Consider the following 19,615-nt stretch of genomic DNA (forward strand, 5'->3'; position numbering starts at 1 on the left):
GGAGAAAATCACATGTTAAGGTTGAAGGGGAATTAGTTTAAAAGTAGACCAACTAGTCCACCACACTTTTTAAAATAATGTTTTTTAACTGAATTTAACAATGGCATGAACCATCACGACTTTCTCTTTTGCACATGCTGTTCAGCTTCAATATGTCCAATATATTGTATCTAGGCCACTCATGGAATCTGAAAAACCCATATACTGTATCTAGGCCACTCATGGAATCTGACAAACCCACAGTGCATAGAAGTTACAGTGAGATGGTGGTTATTCTGTATGCTGATGAAGCGCTCCTCTTGACTTCAGCCAATGGTGTATAAGGTCAAGACATGGCTTTCTGCTTCCGTCTCACCCCAAAAGACGACCTCTGTGACAGGCCTTCAAGAGTAGGGGGCGGCTAAAACGCCCTCCCGTCGCCCCTCGTTCCCTCCGCACCTTCTCTCCGTCGTTTGAAAATACCAAGAGTTGTGCGCCGGTGTACTGATGTCATTATATGCAAACTGGACCCAGAAGCTCCACAAACTTCAAAGAGAGGACACGTTAAACATTTAGAACTATCGCCACCTCGTCGGTTTTCACTTTGTTTCCAGTTTTTGTCTTGGGTTTTACTCTTCCTTTCGACTTTTAATACAAGTACCAGGTTTATTGTCTTTATTCCAATTGAGTTTTTTTCACGTGGTGTCCAGTTGGGATAGCGCGCGGGGGAGCGGGACACAACTGTCACCGACTGTAATCTGTGTCTCGCGCTGTCAAAGACATGCGGTCTGGGTTTCAGCAACTCGGAGGGGAGGTAATCTAAACAACACTCGTTTTTATAAGAAAATAGTTGATTTGCAATAAGTAAATTGCAATGAAATGTTTTCATGCGCACTAACACTGAGTAGCCTATGATGGAAGAAGTATAATTTACTCACTATTGACACTGATTTTCAATAGTCTAGCCCATGTCTCTGCATAATGTGTGATTTAAAATGTATATTGTGTTGTTTAAAACCTTTTTCTACGACTGTAAAAGCATAATTATCAATTTATCTATTCATCAAATTATAAATTTATTGTTTATATTTTATAATCCACGTTTTAGGCTCTCATTAGGGAAAAGAAAAATCGATCACGCACTCTTATCCTAATATATATATATTTCTAAGTATCTCTATCTGTTTATTCTCATCCTCCTCTAAGTGCATGATCGATTTTTTTTTCACCTGACAAAATAACTGGTCTGCCATTGGCATTGAATCATGCTGGGCACACACTGGTTGAATCAACGTTGTTTCAATGTAATTTCGCATGTGCATACAATGATGACAATGATGACTCCATCCAAGCAAACGGTCACTAATACCACTGCAGAATCTTGTGATCTATGACGTGGTTCACAACAACATAGTTGACCAAAATAAGGACAGAGCAACCGCTGTTTGTTAGTGTCCGTCAAATATAACAAGATAAGAAAAGACATAGTGTTTCTATTGAGAGTGAAATTACATTTGACATTTTGGGCTATTAGAATAATTATAACAATTGCTATTCATATATTAAACAAAACATAATGTTCTATTTTCTGACAAAATTGACAAAACATAAAGTCAACCTTTATTTTGGACATGAGAGTCTGTAGTTGTATTGGTCCTATAAAGTGACCTTGATCAGCAGAGAGAAGAGCGTGCTTACTGATCAGGGCTGAGATGAATATGGGTTGGTTGGTAGATCACCCAGTACAACCTGTACCTTGTTCCTTCCCACAGCTGACGCCAACAAGGTTACTGACACTTTAATTCAAAACCATTCTTCTTAGACTTACTAGGATTTCAGCACCGTTGAGGTATTCTTTATTTTCATGATTGGTGGCACAATAGCAAAAAACACATCACCAAACTGTTATATCAAAATGCCGGTACGTTTAAATTGGTTGCTGATGACAGAATCTGAGACAGTGAGAAACAATATTATCTTGCCTTGACCTCAACTCTGTCCCATTTGTTTCTGTCTTTCCCAATATGTTCTACATATGCAGGCTACAGTTGAAATGTTGTGAAGCACGTTCTGTGAAGTGAAATAGAGCGTGTCTCTTGCCTTTAGACTAGAAATGTTTTCTTTGTTGTACGATGTGGGACGCAGACACACACACACACACACACACACACACACACACACACACACACACACACACACACACACACACACACACACACACACACACACACACACACACACACACACACACACACACACACACACACACACACACACACACACTTTCCCTCTGTTTTGCTTTATTTTGACAAAACACAGCTTATCTGGAGACTCAACACAGCAAGGTTACAGCAACACAGACAGACACACCCTGACACAAACTCAACCAGGTGTATAACACACATTGGGACATTTATTAATGAACCATTTTACCATGTCTCAGAATAGAATAGTACAGACAAGAACATCATGCGTAGAATATTGTAGAATAGAACTATGTCCTCTGACGGGAACTGCTTGCAGTCTTGTTTAGTTGAAACAAAACAGTAAACACTCCATGTATATGTTTTTTTTAATAACATAACATATTGATAACATTTTTGGAGAAGAAACTGTCAACCCTATCTAGCTATGATAGGATGTGAAGTAACGGTGCATTGCGTGGTATGTTGTGAAGGCTTGTGGAGCCAGTCAGCTTTCTGTGTTGAAGGTAAACAGATGTAAACAGTAGGAAGGCCTGGTCAGTCTCTCCCAGAACCCCTAGCTGTCAGTCACCGTGGCAACAGGTGACTGTGAGATGATGGGAACTATAGGCAACTCATCGTTCACTTACCCAATAAAATGATACACAGGAAAGTCCTAGACATGGCTACAAAGATCCTTTCTCATTTAGTACCACAGTTACAGTGGGGCAAAAAAGTATTTAGTCAGCCACCAATTGTGTAAGTTCTCCCACTTCAAAATATGAGAGAGGCCTGTAATTTTCATCATGGTACACTTCAACTATGACAGACAAAATGAGGAAAGAAAATCCAGAAAATCACATTGTAGGATTTTTAATGAATTTATTTGCAAATTATGGTGGAAAATAAGTATTTGGTTACCTACAAACAAGCAAGATTTCTGGCTCTCACAGACCTGTAACTTCTTCTTTAAGAGGCTCCTCTGTCCTCCACTCGTTACCTGTATTAATGGCACCTGTTTGAACTTGTTATCAGTATAAAAGACACCTGTCCACAACCTCAAACAGTCACACTCCAAACTCCACTATGGCCAAGACCAAAGAGCTGTCAAAGGACACCAAAAACAAAATTGTAGACCTGCACCAGGCTGGGAAGACTGAATCTGCAATAGGTAAGCAGCTTGGTTTGAAGAAATCAACGTTGGGAGCAATTATTAGGAAATGGAAGACATACAAGACCACTGATAATCTCCCTCGATCTGGGGCTCCACGCAAGATCTCACCCCGTGAGGGTCAAAATGATCACAAGAACGGTGAGCAAAAATCCCAGAACCACACGGGGGGACCTAGTGAATGACCTGCAGAGAGCTGGGACGAAAGTAACAAAGCCTACCATCAGTAACACACTACGCCGCCAGGGACTCAAATCCTGTTGTGCCACACATGTCCCCCTGCTTAAGCCAGTACATGTCCAGGCCCGTCTGAAGTTTGCTAGAGAGCATTTGGATGATCCAGAAGAAGATTGGGAGAATGTCATATGGTCAGATCAAACCAAAATATAACTTTTTGGTAAAAACTCAACTCGTCGTGTTTGGAGGACAAAGAATGCTGAGTTGCATCCAAGAACATCATACCTACTGTGAAGCATGGGGGTGGAAACATCATGCTTTGGGGCTGTTTTTCTGCAAAGGGACCAGGACGACTGATCCGTGTAAAGGAAAGAATGAATGGGGCCATGTATCGTGAGATTTTGAGTGAAAACCTTCTTCCATCAGCAAGGGCATTGAAGATGAAACGTGGCTGGGTCTTTCAGCATGACAAGGATCCCAAACACACCGCCCGGGCAACAAAGGAGTGGCTTCGTAAGAAGCATTTCAAGGTCCTGGAGTGGCCTAGCCAGTCTCCAGATCTCAACCCAATAGAAAATCTTTGGAGGGAGTTGAAAGTCCGTGTTGCCCAGCAACAGCCCCAAAAACATCACTGCTCTAGAGGAGATCTGCATGGAGGAATGGGCCAAAATACCAGCAACAGTGTGTGAAAACCTTGTGAAGACTTACAGAAAACGTTTGACCTCTGTCATTGCCAACAAAGGGTATATAACAACGTATTGAAATACACTTTTGTTATTGACCAAATACTTATTTTCCATCATAATTTGCAAATAAATTCATAAAAAATCCTACAATGTGATTTTCTGGATTTTTTTTCTAATTTTGTCTGTCATAGTTCAAGTTATTATTAAGTGTACCTATGATAAAAATTACAGGCCTCTCTCATCTTTTAAGTGGGAGAACTTGCACAATTGGTGGCTGACTAAATACTTTTTTGCCCCACTGTATATATAGTGGATATTAGAGAGGTGTGTCTGGAGGGATGTGGGGTCTGTTTGTGCGCGTGTGTGTGTCTGCATGTGTGTAGTTTTGGCCTTTACTAAGACAGGAGAGTTCCCAAAATATAGAGGCTTGTAAACAGTCTAGACCATGGTCATCTTACAACAGCAGTTTCGTCATTGTCTGTGTATGGACATGACATTGTCTGTGTATGGACATGACATTGTCTGTGTATGGACATGACATTGTCTGTGCAACAAACCATACCTTTCTAGATGGTCCATCTTCTCCACATCCTTCACACAATCTCTTTGTGAACAACCACACAATTGCATCATGGTAACAGTGAGGTGTTGTGTTCTTGTGTGTGCTCTACAGACGGTGACTGGAACCCTTGCTCTCTCAGTGTTCACCGCTGTATTGGGTTCCTTTCAGTTTGGGTACAACATAGGTGTCATCAACGCTCCTCAGAAGGTAAGACCGACTTGCACTCATCAACCAGAGCTATTGATACAGAGTTCTGCAAATTGGGATTTAGAATTTACTATAGATGCCATGTTTGCACCAAAAGTGTTATCATGAAACATGGGTCTGCAAACATAGATGCTCGTGCCAGAACCATGGTTCTCAGACAGTTGCATACTTAAGTGTAATACACTTCAAAACCAGGTGAGACGGTTCAGCATCGGAATAACTGTTAACCAAGAACTCTTCAATGTGTTGTCTCACATTTCATTTCACACACTGATAGGGGAGTGTGGCTGCAAAACTACCTGAGACAGGTAGTGAGTTGGCATTTACACAGATGTCCCCTTGATTCCACCCAGCTAAGCTCAGTCTCGCCGTTTCAACTGATAAAGGGCAGCGACTGAAAACAGCTCCCTGTGCTCTATGAGTGAGTCAAAGAGAGTTGCTGTTTAAGAACCGACCTGGTAATTAATACCTCTAGCATGACCTTTTCTAAAACCGATTATTGTTGTTGTTTTCTCTAAGGACCAGGTACACTACATGGCCAAAAGCATGTGGACACCTGCTCGTCGAATGTCTCATTCCAAAATCATGGGCATTAATATGGAGTTTGTCCCCCCTTTGCTGCTATAACAGCCTCCACTCTTCTGGGAAGGCTTTCAACTAGATGTTGGAACACTGCTACGGGGACTTGCTTCAGCCACAAGAGCATTAGTGAGGTTGGGCACTGATGTTGGGCGATTAGGTCCTGGCATCGGCCAAACCCAGACTCATCCGTCAGACTGCCAGATGGTGAAGCGTGATTCATCCCGCCAGAGAACTCGTTTCCACTGCTCCAGAGTCTAATGGCGGCGAGCTTTACACTACTCCAGCCGACGCTTGGCATTGTGCATGGTAATCTTAGGCTTGTGTGCGGCTGCTCGGTCATGAAAACCCATTTCATGAAGCTCCCGACGAACAGTTCTTGTGCTGACGTTGCTTCCAGATGCAGTTTGGAACTTGGTAGTGAGTGTTGCAACCGAGGACAGACAATTTTTACTCGCTACGCCTTTCAGCACTCGGCTGTCCCGTTCTGTGAGCTTGTGTGGCCCACACTTTGCAGCTGAGCCATTGTTGTTCCTAGACGTTTCCACTTCACGATAACAGCACTTACAGTTGACCGGGGACAGCTCTAGCAGGGCAGACATTTGATGAACTGACTTGCTGGAAAGGTGGCATCCTATGATGTTCCTATGATGTAAGGCCATTCTACTGCCAATGTTTGTCTATGGAGATTGCATAGCGGTGTGCTCTATTTTATACACCTGTCAGCAACGGGTGTGGCTGAAATGCCAAATCCACTCATTGTATATATAGTGAATTTGTACACCATAGGTTGACTTTCACAGTGCAGTACAGTCTATGGGACGGTTTCCTGGACACAGACTAAGACTAGTCCTGGACTATAAAACATTCTCAATGGAGTTCTCCATTGAAAGCTATTTCTAATCTAATCTAGCCTAATCTGTGACTGGAAAACAAGCCCTATGTGTTTTGAAAGCAACATCCTAATGTTAGTACAAACAATTATGTATTGAAACTTGGTCGATGAGAGAGAGAGAGAGAGAGAGAGAGAGAGAGAGAGAGAGAGAGAGAGAGAGAGAGAGAGAGAGAGAGAGAGAGAGAGAGAGAGAGAGAGAGAGAGAGAGAGAGAGAGAGAGAGAGAGAGAGAGAGAGAGAGAGAGAGAGAGAGAGAGAGAGAGAGAGAGAAGAGGGGAATAGAGAAAGAAAAGAGGTAAAGGGGGAATAGAGATGTGTACTTTTAGAGAATAGGAGATGGACAAAGAGAGAGCGAGGAAGAAATAGATGGATGCAAGAGAGGGAAAGATCAGAAAGAGCGAGGGGTGTCCAGGGGAACATCTGAGTAATGTCAACACCAGGGGGTGTGTGCACCACATGCTGCATGACGAAACACACAGCGTTGCCAAAAATACCCACCATCCTCACCTCTCCTCAGCTCTCATCCCCTCATCCCCCTTATCCCCCCTCATCATCCCTCACCCCCCCTCACCACTCCTTCCACTCCTCACCCCTCATCATCCCTCGACCCTCAACCCTCATCCCCTTCTCACCTCTCATCCTCTCCTCACACCTCATCCCCTCCTCACCCCTCATCCCCTCCTCACCTCTCATCCTCTACTCACCCCTCATCCCCTCCTCACCCCTCATCCCCTTCTCACCCCTCATCCCCTCCTCACCCATCTACCCCTCCTCACCCCTCATCCCCTCCTCACCTCTCATCCTCTCCTCACCCCTCATCCCCTCCTCAACCCTCACCCCTCACCACCCCCTCACCCCTCCACCCCCTTACCCATCTGCAAGCCTTCACAAATCACACATCTATTTACCCCCTCCATTGCCCCCCCTCCCCCATCTCAGGTATCCTTCACAGCTGAGGGGTGCAATTGGAGGCAGAGGGGTTTAAGGCACTGATTCTGGTGTCATGGGAAAAAGGGGCTATTTTGGGCTTTGGGGGGCGAAACTCACAAGGTTCGCAGAGGGTTCATGCCGAGACAGAGTCAAGGGCAGATGGTGTCGTGTTCGGAGTGGGACACTACATAGTGCACGTCCAGTACAGCCTCCTGAACCATATAGATATAGTTAGATGCTCTCGCTGCTGTCTAGACATTCCCTTAGATTCACTATCCTAAAGCCCCCTTCTCGTAAAATGTGTTAGTCGGGGTTGGGTCATGGCGTTTTGATGTGGAAGTGGCATATGTCAGAACATATATCTGGTAATTACTAATATAGAGAATATATTGGAACATATGTTAGCTACCATACATCAAATCCACTGAATGTACCAAACATTAAGAACACCTACCTAATATTGACTTTCACCCCCCTTTGCCCTCAGAACAGCCTCAATTTGTCAGGACATGGACTCTACAAGGCGTTGAAAGTGTGCCACAGGGATGCTGGCCCATGTTGACTCCAACGCCTCCCACAGTTGTGTCAAGTTGGCTGGATGTCCTTTGTGTGATGGACCATTCTTGATACACACGGGAAACTGTTGAGCGTGAAAAACCCAGCAGCCTTGCAGTTCTTGACACAAACCGGTGCGCCTGGCACCTACTACCATACCCCAAAATCTTTAGTCTTGCCCATTCACCCTCTGAATTGCACACATACTCAATCCATGTCTCAATTGTCTCAAGGCTTAAAAATCCTTCTTAAACCTGTTTCCATCCCTTCATCTACACTGATTGAAGTGGATTTAATAAATGACATCAATAAGGGATCATAGCTTTCACCTGGATTCACCTGGTCAGTCAATGTCATGGAGAGAGCACATTATATCAAATGTAGCATTGTTTCATGCTGCATATATTGCATTGTGGGTATACAGCAGTATCAATCAAGTGTTAGTACCTGTATTTAGATACAGCCAGTGAGTGAGTCAGACAGAGGAACTTACTTGGAGTCAGTGAGTTGTGTTTTAGAGGGGCCTTACAACCGACGTGGCTCCTCTGGTCATGAGTCCCGGTCCCTTGACACTCTTAACTCAGTGTCAAAACTTTGACCCCTGTGCCATCTATTTACCAGGCAAAACCCTCAGGCCCAAAACAACCTTTAGACTGAACTGACATCTATTTGTGTTAAATTACAGTTTAGTCATTTAGCAGACTCTCCAAAGTGACTTACAGTAGCAATTAGGGTTAAGTGTCTTGTTCAAGGGCACACCAATATATTTTTGGGGGGTTACTGCCCAACACTCTTAACTGCTAGGCTACCTGCCTAGGTAAGGGATTAATGAGTAGGAAGTTAGTCATATTGGCAGGCAAGAGGCACAGAGTTTTGGGTTGTGGTTATAGCTGGCCTGCACAGAACAGTTTGTCCTAGTATTCACACAAAGCATATCTCTCTCTGTTCCATTACCAAAGTATGTATCTCAAGGAACAAGTAACACTTTGTGAGGCCTCACATACACTTACTACCTAGATTCAGTATATGTGGCCCATGCCATCCCACTAGGCACAAAATGGTTGAATTAACATTGTTTCAACGTAATTTGTCAATGTATTGTGACGTGGAATCTATGTATAAAATACATTGGATTTGTAAAAAAGTAATCAACTTGTTTTGAGGGTAACATTTTAACCACGGGATTATTTCATCATAGTAACAAAATGTCTACGTACATTTTTAACCTTGTATACAATATGTTGAATTTGTACCTTTAAAACAACATCAGATCTTCAATGTTATAACCATTATCATAAAAGAAGCAGCTTAAAACCTAAATAGGACTAGGGTTTCAAGCTTTGGTTGATTTCAAATGTTATGATATTTAGTTACATTAAATTATGTTTGGTTGTCAACACAACCAAATATTAACATTTGAAGGAGCTGTATCTTCTGCTTGGATAGTTCCTTCTGTACCACTGACTTAGTCTGGCTTTAATTCCAGTTTGTCTATTAATGAATAATTAATATGTTTTATTCAGGTATCCATCTCAGGAATTGGACTAAGGGCCTCCTGAGTGGTGCAACGGTCTAAGACATTGCAGTGCTAAGGGCTTCACTACAGACCCGGGTTCAATCCCAGGCTGTGTTGCAGCCAGCCGTGACTGTGAGATGGTGTGCAATTGGCCCAGTGTCATCTGGGTTATGCTAGGGTTTGGGCGGCAGGGATGTCCTTGTCTCATCGTGACTCCTTGTGGTGGGCTAGGCACATGCACGCTGACTCGGTTGCCAGTTGTACAGTGTTTCCACTGACACATTGGTGCAGCTGGCTTCAGGGTTAAGTGAGCAGTGTGTCATGAAGCTTGGCTTGGTTGTGTTTTGGAGGACGCATGGCTCTCAACCTTCGCCTCTCCCAAGTCCGTATGGGAGTTGTAGCGATGGGACAAAACTGTAACTAACAATTGGATATCACAAAAAAGAATAGGATCAAACTTTATTTACAGTTGGAATTGATTTAGTTGCGATGGATACCTGAATCCAACATACCAATGATTAATTCGTAGACAAACTGGAATTAAAGCCAGACTAAGTCAGTGGTACAGATGGAACTATTCAAGCAGAAGATACATCTCCTTCAAATGTTGATATTTGGTTGTGTTGACAACCAAACACAATTCAGTATCACTTTTGAAATATAATAAATAGCCTATTAACTTGTTGACAAGTTAACTAATTATAAGTTGGATTCACGTCTCCAACTCAAACAAAAATATATGTTCAAGGATTGGGATTAAGCCAGTTGCTCTGATGCAACTATCCATGCAGTAGATATATCTCCTTTAAATGTTAATATTTGGTTGCCTTGTCAACCAAACACAGTTCAGTATTACTTTTGTAATACAGTAAGTCGTACATGTTCAAGATAGCATGCATAGGTTGTCGCAGGTCTGTGGAGATCTTCACAATGGCTGTAATAACCTACACAGAATCTCGAACTGCAATCCAGGTCATTTGGTTCCGCTGTTCGTTGAAACACAATGGAATGTAGGTTGTAATTTCATTGATCAACGTCTCAACCACATATGATCCACTCTGAAATTATTTTAAAAAATGTAACTAGGCATGTCAGTTAAGAACAAATTCTTATTTACAATGTCGGCCTACCCCCGCCAAACCCCAACGATGCTGGGCCGGTTTATGGGACTCCCAATCACAGCCAGATGTGATTCAGCCTGTATTTGATCCAGGGACTGTAGTGACACCTCTTGCATTGACATGCAGTGCCTCAGACCGCTGCACCACTCGGGAGCCCAAAATGCAGGAATCAAACCAACAACTCTGGTGTTGTAAGGAAGCACAACGCTCCAACCAACTAAAGAAATGTTATCTTTGTTATCTTGACAACATTGTTGTCTTCATAACTTGTTCCAGGTCAGTTTGTGTCTTACCAACTCCTATGATCACTGTCATGCTGGGACAGCACAAACAGACCTGGGACTAGACTATAGTCTTCCTAAGGAAAAATATTAGCTCTATCAAATGTCTCATATTTCTTCTCCTGCCTGTCCAGATCATTGAAGCGGACTACAACGCTACATGGGTGCATCGGTATGGAGAGCCCATCCCCAGCAGTACCCTCACAACCCTCTGGTCCCTGTCCGTAGCCATCTTCTCTATAGGCGGTATGATCTCCTCCTTCTGTGTGGGCGTCATCTCAGAGTGGCTGGGGAGGTAGGAGAGATGATACACACATGTATGCATGCGGGAGCGGACACACAGACACACACTCACCCACAGAATGCACATATGCACACAAGTACAAGCACACACACACAAGCACACACACACACTTGTAAATATCAGCACATGTGTTTTTTATTTTGCATAGATGTAGGTATATAGACAGATGTATTCACTTTCTCACAGACTTAGGGCTAGTATGTACACACATAGACCTACACACTGATACACCCACGTAATGCATAGTTATCAGCACCCCTGAGTGTCACAGCGGTCTAGGGCTCTGCATCTCAGTGCTTGAGGCATTATTACAGACACCCTGGTTCAAATCCAGGCTGTATCGTAACTGGCTGTGATTGGGAGTCCTATAGGGCAGTGCACAATTGGCCCAGTGTCATCTGGGTTTGGCTGGGGTAGGCCGTCATTGTAAATAAGAATTTGTTCTTAACTGACTTGCCTAGTTAAACCAAGCTGGTTCCGTATAGACAGTGTCAGTCAGTTAGATCCAAAATGGTTCTCCATAGATAGTGGCAGTTGGTTAGGTCCAACATGGTTCCCCATAGATTATGGCAGTCAGTTATATCCAACATGGTTCCCCATAGAAAGTGGCAGTTGGTTAGATCAAACATGGTTCCCCATAGATTATGGCAGTCAGTTAGATCCAACATGGTTCCCCATAGATAGTGGCAGTTGGTTAGATCAAACATGGTTCCCCATAGATAGTGGCAGTCAGTTAGATCCAACATGGTTCCCCATAGATAGTGGCAGTTGGTTAGATCCAACATGGTCCCCCATAGATTATGGCAGTCAGTTAGATCCAACATGGTTCCCCATAGATAGTGTCAGTCAGTTAGATCCAACATGGTACCCCATAGATAGTGTCAGTCAGTTAGATCCAACATGGTTCCCCATAGATAGTGTCAGTCAGTTAGATCCAATGTGGTTCCCTATGGATAGTGTTAGCAAATCAAACTTGTCACATGCTTTGTAGACTAACAATGAAATGCTTACTTATGGGCCCTTCCCAACAATGCAGTGAGAAATATATAGGAAAAACAGTGGGAGTGACTGTGTCAGTCAGATCCAACATGGTTCCCTATGGATAGTGGGAGAAAGTGTTACTGGGCAGGGTTGTGTTTTTAGGCAGTGGCTCAACTCAGTTTCCTATTGTAACCCAAGCCGGGATATTATCTGGACACAGACCCAGAGCCCTCTGTGATTGAAAGGGGATCCGAATGGAGTAGAGTGGGAGTAAGAAAGCCGGAGCCGGTCTTTCCCCCTAGACTTAAGTTTCTCATGGTGGGCAAAATTACAGATTGCCCCTTTAAGTCTATCAAAAGTGTGCAAGTTTGAGCATGTGTCCATTTTTTTTTATCAGCGTGAATTAGACTGAGTAATAGAAGCCAGACTTTTATTCCATAGGCTGGGATCCGCACGATGCAGCTGTTGCAAGAACACATTTTTCTGGCTGTCCACTGGTTTCAAACGCAAAGAGTGATAGGCAGCTTAAACTTCTTGAATTCAACCATCAACTATACATTTAGATTTGCGAACAGCCATCCACAACAACCACAATCCATAAATCGCAAATAGCTAAATGAGAGAGCAGCAGTGTGATTCACATCAATGCACTATGTAGATATCAATAATAAGTGATATCCGTATCACCGTAGACGACACCACTGCTGTCATCCTGACCTCCAAGCGTTTATTTAAGTTGGACAGTCATTGGATGCCGACAGCAGTCGCACCATTGGACTGTAGCCTACAAAAGCCTATTCCTGCTCTTTTCCCACGATCCATCAAACACATTTGGTGTGTCATCATAGTGGTCTCTGACTTGTGGTCAGACTCGCTCAGGTGGAACAAACTTAAACTTGTGCCTTTTTTCAATTCTGATTTGAATGTCATTGAGAAAAGTATCAAACATCCTTTCTGAATCTAAAAGTAATTCTTGAGGTAATCATCTAGTTTTTCAAAAGAATCTGTAATCCGATTACAATATTTTTGCTTGTAATGTAACGGATTACATTTTTTTGTAATCCCTTACTTGTACTCCCCAACCCTGCCTGTGACACTTTCTCCTATGACACTGTAACATGGATATATCAGCAGAGGCATTATCTCTGTTTTGTGATCTGCCATTAAGAGGCTAAATGGTGGAATTGTCGAAGACCTGTTCTTATACTGTCTTAACTGCCAGAACACACACTACTCACAAATATCAATTGTATATCTGCAAACCAACAACTAATAACATATTTACTTCTAGTATACCAATGATAACTAATATATTTCTCTTTATTCTGACAGGAGGAAAGCCATGCTCATTAACAACTTGTTTGCCTTCATCGGAGGAGGTTTGATGGGCATGGCCAAGATCAGCAGGTCCTTCGAGATGATGATTCTGGGACGATTCGTCATCGGTGCATACTGTGGTCAGCACTCATCCTGCAGATTGACTATCTCAGAAATGTGTTTTGATGTGGTTTAATGCTGTTTGAATGGCTTTTCAGTGGTGCAGTTGTAGACAGACTATATTGTTTTCTATGGTTGTAGATGAACAGTACTGACCAGTGAAATAGTTCATCGGAACCACTATCTCTGCTCGGTTTTCTCCACACCTTGGCGTACCAGTTTCTGAATCGGAGCCTCATTCTCTTTCTCCCAGGATTGGCATCGGGGCTGGTGCCCATGTATGTGGGTGAGATAGCCCCTACAAGTCTGCGAGGGGCATTGGGCACGCTCCACCAGCTGGCTATCGTCACAGGGATTCTCATGGCACAGGTACAGCTCTCAGACCACACAATATTTTTTTCTCTACAGGCCAGAGAATGGTGTTTGTTCTCCACAACACATCTATCTGAACAAGTATTAAAGTAGTCAACTTCTCTCTCCTTCCTCCTCTCTCTCTCTCTCTCCTTCCTTCCTTCCCCTCTCTCTTTCGCTCTCTCTCTCTCTTTCCTCCCTCTCACTCCCTCTCTCTCTCTCTCTCTGCTTTCCTCTCTCCCTTTCTCCCCCTTCCTACCTTTTCCTTAGGTCCTGGGTCTGGAGTCTTTGCTGGGCAGTGAGGAGTTGTGGCCAGTGCTGGTGGGTGTGACCGTTCTGCCCACTGTCCTGCAGATGGTGCTGCTGCCCTTTTGCCCCGAGAGCCCACGCTTCCTCTACATCATCCGTTCCCAGGAGCACCACGCCAAGAGCGGTGAGGATCCAGTCACAACCATGTACCAGGACACTCTGATGGCCTCTTTTGCTTGTCTCCTTTCTTTGTCTCTTTTTCTCTTTTTGGATGAACGGAGAGGACCACAAGCAGACCAGGGGCAGGGTTTGAATAACAGGGGGGCTAGGGAGTCTGGGCAACCCCAGAACAAGTCAGCCTCCCCCACCACACACACACTCTGAAACCCATCTGAAGTTCTATTCTCAGCCTGATTCTCATTCCCACTCATCCCTAGGCTTGAGGAGGCTGACGGGGAGACAGGAAGTGGGGGATATGCTGGCAGAGATGAAGGAGGAGAAGAGGAGGATGGACATGGAGAGGAAGGTGTCCATCGCAGAGCTCTTCCGCTCCCCCATGTACCGGCAGCCCATCATCATCGCCATCCTACTGCAACTCTCACAACAGCTGTCCGGGGTGAACGCTGTGAGTACTAGAGGAGGGAGGAGAGTGGGGAAGAGTGTGTGTGTGTGTGTGTCTAAGGATCTTTGTAGCCGTGTCTAGGACTTTGTGTGATTGGGTGATTGAACACTGAGTACCATATAGTTCCCATCATCTCACAGGCACCTGTTGCCACGGTGACTGACAGCTAGGGGTTCTGGGAGAGACTGACCAGGCCTTCCTACTGTTTACATCTGTTTACCTTCAACACAGAAAGCTGACTGGCTCCACAAGCCTTCACAACATACCACTGAGTTCACATTAGTTAAACATGGGCTGCAATGCACCGTTACTTAGTTAATATCTTATCATAGCTAGATAAGGTTGACAGATTCTTCTCCAAAAATGTTATCAATATGTTATGTTATTAATACAAACATATACACTGAGTATACCAAACATTAGGACCACCGGGCCATGGACTTTACAAGGTGTCAGAAGCGTTCCACAGGGATGCTGGCCCATGTTGACTCAAATGCTTCCCACGGTTGTGTCAAGTTGGCTGGATGTCCTTTGGGTGGTGGACCATTCTTGATACACATGAGAAACTGTTGAGTGTGAAAAACTTGGCAGCGTTGTTGTTCTTGGCATATTCAAACTGGTGCGCCTGGCACATACTACCATACTCCGTTCAACGGCACTTAAATATTTAGTCTCACCCTCTGAATGGCACACAAACACAATCAATGTCTCAATTGTCTCAAGGCTTAAAACTCCTTCTTTAGCCCGTCTCCTCCCCTTTATCTACACTGATTGAAGTGGATTCAACAGGTGACATCAAAAAGGGATCATAGCTTTCAACTGACTACACAAAACATTAGGAACACCTGCTCTTTCCATGACAGACTGACCAGGTGATTCCAGTTGAAAGCTATGATCCCTTTTTAGTGTCACCTGTTGAATCCACTTCAATCAGTGTAGATAAAGGAGAGGAGACGGATTAAAGAAGTAGTTTTAAGGCTTGAGACATGGACTATGTATGTGTTTACTCTTGTTTTATTTGAACTAAACAAGAATGTGCCAAGCAGTTCCCGTCAGAGGACATAGTTCTATTCTACAATATTCTACGCATGATGTTCTTGTCTGTACTATTCTATTCTGAGACATGGTAAAATGGTTCATTAATAAATGTCCCAATGTGTGTTATACACCTGGTTGAGTTTGTGTCAGGGTGTGTCTGTCTGTGTTGCTGTAACCTTGCTGTGTTGAGTCTCCAGATAAGCTGTGTTTTGTCAAAATAAAGCAAAACAAAGGGAAAGTGTGTGTGTGTGTGTGTTCAAACTCTTCCACAGTCAATCCTCTTTGGCCATTTTCACAATTTGAATCAATGTTAGAATGGACAATTCCACCGTTACACAAACCATATTGCCTTTCGGCACATATTTGGTCAGTATTACTCAAAAAGCTGGACCACGTTCCTTGACCAACCGTCTTCTATTTCTCTCCTGTCCAGATCTTCTACTACTCCACCAGTATCTTCCAGAAGGCAGGGGTCCAGAGTCCTGTCTACGCCACTATAGGAGCCGGCGTGGTCAACTGTGCCTTCACCGTGGTCTCGGTACGCTTGCAAGGTCCTGTAACCAGGCACCTCCATTACTGTTTAACTCTTCACCTTTATCACTGAACAAAGAAGATAACGTAGTGAGTCGACCCAACCTAGACTTTCCCCTCCAAATCGGCCAGAGTTGGGTTGCCAGGTCATGATTTGTTTTTGTAATGTTATTGATTGGGTTGAGGGTTGATCTTTGATTTTAAAATGCAAACTTCTCTAGTTAAGCCATCGCTTTTGTGTTTCCATCCTGTAGAAAGCTCCTACATAAAGATTGGAGAATTCCTTAGGCAAACGCCAGTTGGAAAATTCAGACCGAATCATCTGCAAAGTTTTTCCTCAATTAGAAATGAGCGAGCATGACACGGACCTGTTGTTACTGACCTGTTTGTCACCTTGTTCTTATCCAATCAACAGCTCTTCCTGGTTGAGAGGACTGGTCGCCGGACACTACACATGCTGGGCCTGTCTGGAATGTGCGGCTGCGCCATTGTCATGACAATGGCTCTCGCCCTATTGGTCAGTTCCAAACGAATACCAACAAGCTCATTAATCCATTAACATATTATCATAATGGCAACTTTGGTGGACTGGAATAATGTATCCATAAACATAAAATTACTACACTGAACAAAAATATAAACGCAACATGTAAAGTATTGGCCCTTGTGCTGGGGACAACAAAGATTCACTCTAAAATTTGCAGTTTTGTCTCAATACAATGCCACAGGTGTCATGTTTTGAAGGAACATGCAATTGGCATGCTGACTGCAGGAATGGCCACCAGAGCTTTTGCCAGGGAATTGAATGTTCATTTCTCTATCATCAGCCTCCTCCAACGTCGTTTTAGAGAATTTGGCAGTGCGTTCAACCGGCCTCACAACCTCAGACCACGTGTATGGTGTTGTGTGAGCGAGCGATTTGCTGATGTCAATGTTGTGAACAGAGTGCCCAATGGTGGCGATGGGGTTATGGTATGGGCAGACATAAGCTACGGACAACAAACACAATTGCATTTTATCGATGGCAATTTGAATGCGGCGAGATGCTGAGGCCCATTGTAATGCCATTCATCTGCCGCCATCACCTCATGTTTCAGCATGATAATGCACGGCCCCATGTCGCAAGGATCTGTACACAATTCATGGAAGCTGAAAATGGCCCTGTTCTTCCATGGCCTGCATACTCATCAGACGTCAACCATTGGGCATGTTTGGAATGCTCTGGATCGACGTGTACGACAGCGTGTTCCAATTCACGACAATATCCAGGAACTTCACACAGCAAGAGGAGTGGGACAACAATCCACAGGCCCCAATCAACAGCGGATCAACTCTATGCAACGGAGATGTCGCACTGCATGTGATAAACGGTGGTCATACCAGATACTGACTGGTTTTCTGATCCATGCGCCAACCTTTTTTTCCCTTATATGAACTGTAACTCAGTAAAATCTTTGAATTTGTTGCATTGATATTTTTGTCCAGTATAGAAGGGGGCCCCTATTCAAGTCAATGAGGCCATAATGGGTGGTATGACTATTTCTATGCATGTACCACAGGCAGCTGGTGGCACCTTAATTGGGGAGGACGGGCTTATAGTAATGGCTGGAATGTAATGAATGGAATGGTATTGACACATCAAACACATGATTTCCTTGTGTTTGATACCATTCCAGTCATTTGTGATCAGTCCTCCGCTCACCAGCCATGTACCTCTGGCTAAACCATCTCCTTTCGCTTGGCAGGACAGTGTTCCCTGGATGAGCTACATCAGCATGCTGGCCATCTTTGGCTTCGTGGCCTTCTTCGAGGTGGGCCCCGGGCCCATCCCCTGGTTCTTTGTGGCTGAGCTCTTCTCCCAAGGCCCCAGGCCCGCTGCTATGGCCGTGGCCGGATTCGCCAATTGGACAGCCAACTTCATTATCGGCTTTGGCTTCCAATATGTTGCTGTAAGTAGTGGTCACTATGGTGTTTTGGGGGAATTTTGGGATTGTAATATAATGGATATTGATCAGTGAAGTCGATTGGATGGTGTCTGAGTTGAAATGTTGAGTGAATTAATGTCTTAAGATACATCAGTGAACATATTCCCTCCTCTCCCACTCCACAGGAGCTTTGTGGGCCATATGTCTTCCTCATCTTCGCTGCGCTCCTGCTATTCTTCCTCATCTTCACCTTCTTCCGGGTGCCGGAAACACGGGGGAAGACGTTCGACCAGATCTCCTACACCTTCAGCAAACACTCACCCGCCATGATAGATATGGACATGGACATGGAGCTGGGAAAACGTAGCACAGAGCTGGATTACCTGGGGGAGGAGGGGAGCCTCAACTGAAGGGATCCCATAGGGCAATTGGGGAAGGTGGGCAGAGGAGGCCAGACAGACTGTGGGCAAGGGAAGGGGGTAGAGGAAGAGAAATGGTACTGGGGGTGGGCTTGGGCCTCATTCCAAACATCCTTTCACCATTTATCGAGTTGCGTCTAGATATATCAAGTAGGGAAGGGGGCGTTGGCATGTGGGTCGAGGGATAGGGAGGTGGAATCTGTTTGGGATGGGGGCCATAGTTGATGCAATAGCTGCCACTGGGAAATTACGCTAGAGTGAAAAATATTGGCAGAGTCAGGGGTTGCAGGAATTGACTCAAGGAAAAGGTTACACAACATTACTAAGCATTGCACCAACTGAATAGACGCCAGAAAGGGTGAAGGGTCAGTGGGGTGGGAGATTTATTACCAGAGCAACCCATAATGGGTGATCAGGAACTAGAATGTTTCTGAACCTTGAGGCATTTACCCCACCCCCAGTGTACATGTACAGATGGGGGTGATTTTATTCTGAGAGACTGCACAGATGTTCAAGGGAAAGAGACTGAGAAACTGGTATTTCTGCACTTTATCTACAAATAGATGTTCAGAGATGGTGAGAATATGGGTGAAAGACAAAAAAACATGTACCTTTTTAACAAAGCTATGGCGTGTGGCATTGACTGAGGTATTTTATTTCTGATAAAAGTTAATACAAGTCTCATAGAAGGCTAACCACTCCACCACTAGCAACCCACTTCCGTGTCCCTAAACTTGATTACACAAAATAGTGGACCGCTTTAACATGCGACTCAATGTACAGCCTATAGAGACTCCTTTCACAGAGGAAATCCTGTATTAAGTACTTAATGTATACAGTGTGCTGGTTTGCTTGACAAAAACTGCACAAGGATCTATGAAATACTCAAACTTCACCCACTCCCATATAAGAGTATA

At 44.1% G+C, this 19,615-nt stretch overlaps 1 protein-coding gene across 1 annotated transcript; it reads left to right on the forward strand.

Moving 5' to 3' along the window:
- The first annotated feature begins 349 nt into the window (after positions 1–349).
- Positions 350–19,335, forward strand: LOC118391919 (solute carrier family 2, facilitated glucose transporter member 4-like). Its single transcript, XM_035783423.2, has 11 exons — positions 350–793; positions 4,870–4,965; positions 10,976–11,136; positions 13,459–13,583; positions 13,817–13,932; positions 14,185–14,347; positions 14,601–14,788; positions 16,257–16,361; positions 16,770–16,871; positions 18,100–18,303; positions 18,465–19,335. Exons 1-11 carry the CDS (start codon positions 761–763, stop codon positions 18,687–18,689), a joined length of 1,518 nt encoding a protein of 505 aa, XP_035639316.1. The 5' UTR covers positions 350–760; the 3' UTR covers positions 18,690–19,335.
- The last annotated feature ends 280 nt before the right edge of the window (positions 19,336–19,615 follow it).

The sequence above is a fragment of the Oncorhynchus keta genome, chromosome 13, assembly GCF_023373465.1.
Source record: "Oncorhynchus keta strain PuntledgeMale-10-30-2019 chromosome 13, Oket_V2, whole genome shotgun sequence".
Taxonomy (NCBI): Eukaryota; Metazoa; Chordata; class Actinopteri; order Salmoniformes; family Salmonidae; genus Oncorhynchus; species Oncorhynchus keta.